The sequence below is a fragment of the Elephantulus edwardii genome, unplaced genomic scaffold (genome assembly GCF_000299155.1).
Source record: "Elephantulus edwardii isolate Elephantulus edwardi_28Jun2011 unplaced genomic scaffold, EleEdw1.0 scaffold00066, whole genome shotgun sequence".
NCBI lineage: Eukaryota > Metazoa > Chordata > Mammalia > Macroscelidea > Macroscelididae > Elephantulus > Elephantulus edwardii.
Window position 1 is genome coordinate 9,754,313 of NW_006399816.1, and position 10,564 is coordinate 9,764,876.

The 10,564-nt window shown below is 42.2% G+C and overlaps 1 protein-coding gene across 1 annotated transcript in view; it reads right to left on the reverse strand.

The window, feature by feature from the left end:
* ARIH1 (ariadne RBR E3 ubiquitin protein ligase 1) overlaps positions 1–9,437 on the reverse strand; it is a 120,145-nt gene extending 110,708 nt beyond the window's left edge. Inside the window, exon 1 of the mRNA XM_006888325.1 lies at positions 8,763–9,437. Coding sequence (XP_006888387.1) covers positions 8,763–9,125 — 363 coding nt within the window. The 5' untranslated portion in view covers positions 9,126–9,437. The remainder of the gene's footprint in view (positions 1–8,762) is intronic.
* Between the last annotated feature and the right edge of the window lie 1,127 nt (positions 9,438–10,564).

Sequence of the window (10,564 nt, forward strand, 5' to 3'; positions counted from 1 at the left end):
TTATCACAAGCATTATGTCATTTTCCAGAGATTAGTCCCTCCCAACATGTGCAAAGGACATGAGGCAAAGACTCTCCATTTTGCTTCTAAGGAGCACGTAGCTACTATCTCTTTCAAGACAAATCTGTTCATTTTTCTGATAGTCCAGGGTCTAATTTTATATTCCTGAACATCACCATAATTTAAAGCTATCAATTCCTCTTACAAGACAAATCTGTTCATTTTTCTGGTAGCCCATGGTATATTTTATATTCCTGAACATCATCATAATTCAAAGTTCTCAATTCTTCCGTCGTCTTTAGTCACTGTTCTGCTTTCACAAGCATTATATCGTTATTGTGTGTCATTAAGTCAGAAAACTCCTGGCTCCCTCCAGTGGGTTTTCAGCTTTAAACTGCACGAGAGAAGACTACTCATCATTCTCCCAGGGAGCAACTGGTGGATTTGAATCAAGTGCCTTAGGGAGAGCTCAAGTATGTGAGACTACTGGAGTACCACAGTTTGGGGCAGAAGTGTCACTTTTTATACCCTTTGAAGTCTTTGGAGTAGATCTGCCTCTAATGTCTTGACTTTCATGGGCACTGATTTTGTGAAACAAAATTTAAAAAAAAAATAAAAATCCCTGACATCATCATCTTTATTATTACTATTTACTGATCTGGTTGTGAGGATTTCTGTTTCCTTTATGCAAAAGTGTATGGAGTCTGGTGACAAAGTCTACAGGGAGTTGCTAATTCAAAGGTCAAATCTCTGGTGCTCAAATCTACCACACACTCCAAAGGAGAAAGGCAATTTATAGCCTCCCAAATATCTAGCAGAGGATCAGCTGTAAGTCAGTTTTGACTTAATGGGAATGAGACAGTTTTTTTAGTATGCAGTGGTATAATACATACCCTAGGCTGTCATTTTTTATCTTCATCAGTAAGCATTTCAAATCCTCTTTTTCAGCAAGCAAGGTGGTGTCCTAGGCAAACTGCAGGCTCCTGATGTTACTTTCTTCCAGAAAACAAAGTACTTTTCCTGATTTTAATCCACGAAGTATCCTCTTGTTCTGTTTGAATTATTTCCAGGTCTATGTACAGATTCTGCAGGCATACAATAACTAAAATTTCTATTTTATTACAATTTTAACAATTTATACAGGGAGGTGCCTCTGCATATTCCACAAAACACAGATGATAAACGTCTTTCAAGTAGTCACTTACCAGCTAAGACCTGAACATGAGCAATCATTATATACAACGGTCATAGACATAAACCATTTTTTAATTTTTATTGTATTATTTTTACATGTACCGTCAAATCAGATCTGACTGGTACAGGAGGAGATTGCCCCCTCCTTCTCAGCAGAGCATCTAGTGGATTTGAACTGTGTACCTCTGGGATTTCAGTGCAGCGTCTTGCCACTAGGCCACCAGAGCTCCCTACATAAAACATTTTTAAAGTCTCTTCAGAAATAATTGTGTGATATTGAGCAAGAGGCTGTGGTGATGAAGGAGAAGTTTAAGGTGCTCTGAAAGAATTGGCAAAAAAACAAGGCCCCAAAAATTGACAGCATAGCAACTGACATATTTCAACAGACGATGCCTGGATGCACTCACCAAGCTCTGCCAAGAAATCTGGAGAACCTTGTTGAGTGACTGGAAGAGATTTGTTTCCATTCCAAAGAAAGGTGATCCAAGAGTGCAGAAATTATCAAACATCATCAATACCACATGCAACCAAGATTCTGCTGAAAATTATCCCAAAAACAACGGAGCAGCAGCACAATAACAGAGAACTGCCAGATGTGCAGGCTGGGTTTAGAAGAGGCCATGGTACTAAGGATATTATAGCTAATGTTAAATGGATCTTGGCAGAAAGCAGAGAGTATCAGAGGAATGTCTATCTGCGCTTCATTACCACAAACCGTGCCTAACTCTGAGAGAATGAGAATCCCATACCTTTTGATTGTGTAAAACCTATACCTGGACCAGGACGCAGTCATCAGAACAGAGCAAGGAAACACTGCATGGTTCAAAGTTGGGAAGGGTGTACACCAGGGATATGTACTATCTTCATCCTCTTTCAATCTATATGCAGATCATCTGGAAGGCTGGGGCTTTATGAGGAGTGTGGCAACAGGATTAGAAAAAGATTCATCAACAATCTGCATTACGCAGCTGACACAACCCTGCTTGCTGAAACTGAGGAGGACCTGAAGCACTTGTTGCAGGAGGTCAAGGACTGCAGCCTTCAATATGGATTGAATCTCAAATCTCAACATCAAGAAAATAAAGATCCTCACCACTGGGCCAACTGGCAGCATTACGATAGATAATGAAGATACTGAGTTTGTTTACTTTACTTTGCTTGGCTCCACAATCAACACCCATTGTACCAGTAGCCAGAAAATCAAAAGATGAATTGCTTTGGGGAAACTCAGCTGTCAGGGACCACTCCAGAATACTGAAGAGCAACAATGTCTGTCTGGAGACTAAGGTACACCTGATCTAGGCAATAGACTATGCATCAGAAAGCTGGATAATTACTACGGATGACAGAAAGAGAACTGATGTCTTTGAGTTGTGGTACTGGAGAAGAGTATTGAATACACCATGGACTACTCAGAGAAAAAACACTTCGTCCTAGAGAGGGTGAAACCAGGCTCCTTCTTGGAGAAAAAGATAATGTGAAGCATATTTTGGGCATGTTACAAGGAAGGATCAGTCTTTGGAGAGTAACATCCTTCTTGTAAGATGGAGGGACAGCACAAGAAAGGATGACCCTCGATGAGATGGATTGATTCAGTTACAAGGGTAGTGAGGGCAGGCATGTCAGAGACCATGAGATTTGCACAAGATAGATTAGGTTTCACGGCTAATGCACATAAAGTTGCTATGAGTCACAAGTGACTCAACCAGCAGCAGCAATTTTTGCATTCTGTTGATCACTTTTGGAATAGGCACAAATATGAATCTCCTCTATTGGATTGGCCAAATCTTCCAAATTTTTTGGCATGGAAAAATAAACCAGGATGTCCAGCAGTTTCAGAAATATCTCAAGTGGGATTCCATCAATTCTTAACTCATTTTTCACCAATGCCTTCAGTGCAGCTTAGACAACTCCTTTCTAATATCGTCAGTGCTTGATCATCCTAAAATGAATGTTGTTGTTAAGTGCCATCAAGTTGTAGACAACTCATAGTGACTCTATGAATGAAAGACCTGAACACTTACATAACTTTCATTGTTTCTCTAAGTTCACAGGATTTCTGGAGGCAAGCTCTTTCGGAAGTAGATGCCACTCCTGCTTCCAAGCTTGTTTTAGTTAGGGAGCTCCACCAAACACTGTCCATGGGCAACCATTATCACATTTGACACATCAATGTCACAATGTTCAGCATCACAGCAACCATGAGTTACCTCTGTACAGAAAATGGACAGACCAGTGCTATACCACTTAGAAGCATGTTTGACCAAAAATAAAACAAGACCCGAGGACCAGTCCTCCGGTCCAACCAAATTGAAGAACCAAGGCAAAGTTCAAACTCCATGAGCTCCATCATTCCACATTCCTCCATAATCAAGCATTCCCGTTGACTCTCACCACCAAAAAACTCCCATCTGGGAGCATTCCACTGCTTCCTCAATCTCCTCCTATTCTGATGCCACATGTTTCTTCATATAGTCTAACTTCTTGAATGATTTATTCAGCATATAGACTGAATACACATGAGGAAAGGATACAGTCTTAATGTACATCTTCCTTGATTATAATCCATTGTATATCCCCTTGCTCTGTTTGGATAACAGCTTTTGATTTAGGCATAGCTTTTATGTTGTTGTTGACTGTTCTCGAGTCACACAACTCATAGCGACTCAATTAACAAAAGACCTGAGGCCTTTATATAACTATCATTTCTCCAAGTTCATAGAGTTTCTAGAGGCATGTGGGTGCCACTCCTGCTTTCCAACCTGTCTTAACTGGTAGCTCCACCAAACATTGTCCACCCTGGGCAGTCATTATGGCATTTGAGACCCCAAAGATAAAAGGTTTAGCATCAAAAAAACAAACCAGGGCATCTAGTTGAAGAAATATTTCAAATGGAATTCTAACAATTCTTGACTCATTTTTCATCAATGCCTTCAGTGAAGCTTAAACAACTTCTAATACTGTCAGTTCTTGATCATCCTAAAATGAATGAATATCAACCAATTCTTTTGGCACAGTGACTGTGTATTCCTTTCATCATCTTTTGATGCCTTCTGCATCATACATTATTCCAGGAATCTGTCAATATCTCAACTTAAACTTGATTATTTTTCTGTCAATTCTTTTCAGCTTGAGAAATGCTGATGATATTCTTCCCTTCTGTTTTTCAGAATTCCAGGTTTCTACACACTTCATGATACTCTGCCTTCTCGAGCTGGCCAAAAAATAATCATCTGTTCAGCTCTTTATTTAATAATTTCTTTTATTCATCTTAGCTCCTCAATGTTCAAGAACAAGTTTCAGAGTTCCTTATACATCCATTTTAGTCGTCTTTTTTTTATGTGTTTATTATTATTATTATTATTTCTTTTTGAGGAACCATGTGTAACATCCTTGATATCGTCATATAAGTCATCTAATCATTTTTAGTGTTCAAGGCATCAAATCTGTTCCTGATGTGCTTTCTAAATTAAGGTGATATTTGACTCTTTTGGACTTTTCATTTTCTTCAACTTCAATTTACACATAAATAACTGAAAGTCTGTTCCACAGTTATCCTTATTATTTTCAAGGAATGGGTAATTGATTCTGCAAAACTCCATTATGCTTCTACCAACGAGTCCATTTTCCAACTACTGCATCTTCTATTTCCAACTTACCTAATCCATTAACCAATAATTATCAACGGCATCCTCTCTTTGAGTTTCAACAATGTAAACACATGGGCCTCATAAAATTAAATATACAGTAACAGATTGTATCTGTGGAAAGAAATATTTTAAAGTTTTCATCATCAGTTAAAAAAAGCCCCAGGTCTTGTTTTAGAAATGCTTCAAACCTGGAATTGAACCACTCTTAGTGTTCACCTTTCAGCCAAACAATAGGCCTATAAAGTAACAACTGTTAGAAGAAATAAGCTCTTCTGAACCACTAACCATAGGACACCAAAAGGGCAGCTCTTGCTCCATAACAAAGTTCTGAAAGCAAGGATGAGAAAGAAAGATGGATAAATGAAAACAGGAAACCTAGGGAGGAATGGGAAGAGTGCTATTCCATGAGGGGTTGTAACTAATGTCACGAAACAAAACGCATAACTTAGTGAATAAGAAAGCAATTTGCTCTGTAAGCTTTCACTAAACTATAATAAAATGTTAAAAAAAATTGTTTCCATAGGGATCTGCACATTCTAGTCTCCAAAAATGTAAAGTAATTTTTCTCTTAGAAAATTTTTCTCTTGCTATTTTGGTCTAAGGTTAACAGTGGAGGCTATGGTTCCTTCTACTTTTCCCCCTATGTTAAATGGATGATTGTAAGCTTTTAAAACTCCAGTAACTACTCACTAACGTCAGATTACAGAAGAGTGTCTTTTCTGCAGTCAGAAATGACTCATAGCTGACCCTCCCTCCAGTCAGTTTTCAGAAGCACTAACTGCACAAGAGATTACTCGACTTACTCCTGTGGAGTGACTGATGGATTCAGTATGCCTTTGGGTTGGCAGCACAATTCCTTACCACTAAGCCATCACAGCTCCTTTATGGAGTATGCCATGCCAATTGAGCTAGATGTCTCTTTAAACTACAGGTGTAAACACTGAAGCCTAGTACCCTTTTACAAATGTATTTCCAAATTCATTACTGATATATCTGGTTTCATTCTGAGTATGTTAAGAGAGTAGAATGTTTTAAATTTTCACAATTAACAAACTCTTTAATGTGAACTAAGTAAAAATTTAATGACTTTAACCTATTGCATTTAAAATCTGTTTTCACATTCAACCTTTTTAAAAGGAAATATCTAAACTGTTCCTTTAAATCCGCAGGGGAAAGATGGACAATCTCCTCCTGGACAATTTTCTGCCTCTGAAGTCAGACATGGATTAGTTCTGAGACAACAGTACACCTCCAAAGTAAGAAAACGAGCAAAAAGCAGCAATCCTCCCACCAAAACAAGGTCTAATAAACCTGTGTGATCTCATCAGTTCCTCCATGATCAGAAAAGGGAATTAAAAAATAATCATATGAACCAAGCACTAATTAGTAGGAAAAATTATGATACACTAATACAGAAGTGCTAGTGGTGGTAGAGAAATTAAGTGTGCAGCTGAAAAGTGTACAGCAGCCTGTACAGATTTACAGCTTTGGAAACCCTACAGGGCAATTCTACTTTGTCCAGCAGGGCTGCAATGAGTTAGAATTTAGTTGACAATAAGGGGTTTGGGTTTGACCCAACAACTCATCATAAAGAAACCAAAAATTTCTCTATAAAACCATTCCCAATAATGTTTATAAAAACAAGAAAACAGAACACAAAAAGACTAACAGCGGTCAATAATGGACTGACAAAGTAATTTAAATGGAAAAGTTACTTAGTGACACAGAAAGTTGTCCAGGGATTCTTTCAGGTAGGTTTTATAGCCTGCTTTTTAGTGAAAATATAGAGTATGATCTCATTGTCAGTTTTAAAAATTTACATAAAGCTTATTCAGAGATCAAAAAGGATAACTGCTGTTTATAATCTAGTTTATTTTTCCAAGAGGTGAGCTTATTTTCTTTTTAAAAAAAAAAAAAAATTCTTGCATAATGTTTTTCTTAGCACGTGCACTTATTACCCACAAATTTTTAATTCCAAATCTGTAAGCATTAAGTAACTGCAACCAAGGCCTGGTACAGACTTATAGATGCCTAGGATACATTCTATTCTTTATTTTACTAAAAATATACAATAAGAATACTTGTCCAAGAACTATTTAAGAGCATCTATAAAATAAGGAAGACCAAAAAAACCCAAATAAGCCCAGGCATGGAAAGAAGATAAAAAGTCAGCCAGAAGACTCCCTAGTTGTCAGTAGTTCCTCTCATCAACATTTATTTTCTCTCCCATAAATTGAAAAAGGAAGAAGGATGCCATAAGCAAGCATTAGCTTCATTTCTGTTCCAGAAGTGACATTAAGAACTTGTAAGGTTTGGTTTCAGTGATTATGAAACACATCTAGAAGCTGGGAAAGTTGGATGAGATTTAGCTATGTGAAGGTAGACTAAAAAGAAGTCAAAAAGTTATATATCAGGTTTTTTAAAAAGCTAACCAAAATGCCAGAAGTTACATAATAAATTAAAATATATCAGATTTGTTACTGTAGAAAAATTACCTGTATCCAAGGTTTTACTACAAAGTTTTACTAAATTCCCAGATTTTTTTTTTTTAAAAAGAAGAAACTAGAAAATAAAAAACTTCAAAATATTAAAGTTCCTGTTCTCAGAATTCAATTGTCATTCTGTGGATTGGGGGGAAAATCAATAAAACTTCTTTAACTCTTCAATTTCTTTCTTAAACTGTATTATCTACAGAAAAGTTCGAGAAATCCACTGTTTTAGCACTTTCATTCAAAACTGATTGCAAAAAACAATGCTGCTTATTAGCCAAAACCTCCACAATCCATTAATTATGAAAACTCTACAAGTAGTAACATTTTACTAATTTGTTTTTTAACAAATGTAATGACTGGCATGCAAGAAGTCACTAAATTACTGTTCACATAAGTCGTTCCATGCATCTGAAAGTTACAATCAATCAAAGCTTAATTTTTTTATCTTCCCCTGGATCCTTCATCACTACATACCCTCGACATTTAAAAAAAAAATAAATACAAAATTAAGACACGGAAAGTTAATGAGATGCGCCTATCAATTTGAACAAAACCTAATTTACCATAAAACAGGAATTTTCAGAAAGGCGAGTCCAGAAGCTAGTAACTGCAACTGTGTCCTAACTCACAATAGAGTGTTGTCCAATATTAGACAATTACACTGCGCGTCGCTGTTTTTTCCTGCAGAGCTGAGGATGCAATCTGCAGCAACTACTCCAACAGCTTCAGGCAAGTTATATGCTACCAAAAGGGGAAAGTAGCAGTAAGGTGTCCAAACTGACAGCAGGGACTTGAAAATATGTAAGCAGACGCCTCGCCATCGGAAAAGATGGCCCATCAGCACCTCTTCCGAGAAACAGTCCCCTTCCCCCACCCTTAAGTAGGCACTTAAGATTGCCAAGGATATCTGGTTCTTTATTAACTGGTGCCCACTTGGGGCAACCGTACACCGAGCTGCTCTTATGTCTACCTCGCCCATTCCAAAAAGTGCCGAGAGAAAGAAGGGAGGGAAACCCTCCTAAAAGGACAGTAATTCTTCCCGGCTCTCCACCACCCCCCCCCCCACCCCTTCCTGTGCCCCGCCCCTGCAGGCACTCCTCGGACCGGGCGGTGGAAGGACGCCCGGCCAGCGTCGGGCAATCGCCGCCAGCACGCCAAGGCTCAGTGGCCGAAGAGGCCTCAGGCATCAGCAAGACCGGGGAAGCACCGCCCCCCGAGCGCCTCCCCGCAGCCGGCTCCCGGCTCAGTCGCGAAAGTCGGCTTCCGACACCATCTACGCCCGGCACAGGCAGCGAGGGAGGCCGGGCGGCAGCGGCGCGGCGCCGGGCTGTGCACCAGGCCCAGGCCTGCCCCTCGGGGCCGCGCGGGCCGCCCCAATTCGCTCCCCAGGTCGGCCCGGCCAAACGGGCGCGGCAGCCCCCCTCACCTGGATGACCTCGTTGACCTCCCGGATACATTCCACCATGTGTTGCAGGATCTGCTCGGCCGTGAGCACTTCATAGCGGTAATCCTCTTCCTGCTCGTGCCCTGGCCCGCCGCCTCCGCCGCCGCCGCCGCCGCCCGGCCCCAGAGCGCTGCCGCCGCCGCCGCCCGTCTCCCCGCACAGCAGTCCGTCCCGCTCCCCGCCGACGCCCAAGCCGGGCTCCACCAGCTCCACCTCGCCCAGATCCAGGTTATCATCATCCGGCTCGTCCTCGTCTTCATCCTCCTCCTCCTCGGCGCCGCTGTCCTCTTCGCTGCACTCCTCGTCTTCGTCGAACTCGTAGTTGTAACCCTCGTCCGAGTCCATGGCGCGACGCGCAAGGGGCCGGCGGACGTTGGCCCTGAGGAGGGGAGAGGGCGGGGACGCCGAGGCCCCGGCTCTCGCTCCGGCTCCGGTGGATGTCCGGACGCAGGCCTGCCTCCGGCCCCGCGGGCCGCGGCTCCTCCCCGGGCGCGGCGGTTGGCAGTTGGTGGCTGGCGGCGGCGGGGAGGGCGCGGAGGAGGGAGGGAGCGAGGGGACCTCTCGCTGCCCGCCTCAGTCAGACGCGGCTCTGCTCCGGCCTCCGAGAGAAAACAGTCCCCAGCGCCACCTCCACGGCCGCTGCTACCGCTACTGAGCCAACAAAGGGGCGTGCGTCACCGCGTCGCGCTACGCCTTTGCGTCACGTCTCTTACATCACCACGCTCCGCCCAGGCGCCCCTGCGTGGACCCCAAGGAGACCCCATGGCTCTGCCTTCTGCTAAGTACATGTAGACGCGGGAATTGCCTTTTGATTTCTGTTCTCAGAGTCTGGGGCGGTCCAAGACCTGGTGATCCTTTTCTTGAGAGGTCTGTGGCTTTCTTTACACTGAGGCTGATCGATCCCTGGGCCGTCCAGGTGGTTGTTTTTGCCGCAGGCCATAGGGATTCCGTTCCCGGCCTCACGGTATCCCTTAAGGATACCCCCACCCCGGGGCGTAAAGGCATTTCTCCCCTGCCCCAAAGTAATTCTGCAAAACCCTCTGCTGTTGGGTTAAAATACCTGTTTCCTCGGCTACCGAATGGGAATCTGTTTTGCGTAACACGTCTAAATTGTGTGACAGGTGAAGCTCAATTTCGTTCCTTTCGTCCCGCACACTTGTCCAGGTAGGTAGGTGTGCGGTGGTTGTAAAGTGTCCTATATTGACGTCATTTGAAAGAGGCTTTCCTGAATTCATCTACACACACGCGCACACATTGTGGCCCTAATTATTAGCTGAGGAAGTTCTGTTGCCAAAAACCCTAGCGAGTCGCGCTGCTTACCCAAAGGCTGCTCATCTTTGGTGGTTCGAATCCGCCTACAGCTCCGCGAGAGAAAAATGGCACTGAGGAAAAGGCACTTTGACCAAGACCACAGTACACTCGCTCTGGTTTAGTCACTGAATAACCTGAAATATTAACTTTTTTAAAATGTTTTACATTGCACACTATATATTAGACACTAAATAATAACAATAAAACGCGTTAGAATACGAGACAATTCGAGCAATTAAAGAAATACATTCTTGGGACCAATGTAGCAGAGTTTGACTGAAGTTACTGATCTTACCGGAATGTTGTTAGGAGAGTGGCAACGAGTTCTTCAGCATTAGAGGTTAGGAAGGTAGTCTGGCTACTGCCTGAGAGGACAAGAGCAACAATATAGCACAGAAGGTGTAAAGTACTTGATTGAGTTTAAAGTCTAAGTGGCGAAAGTGGCAAAATATTACCGTTTGAAGGCGTTTTAA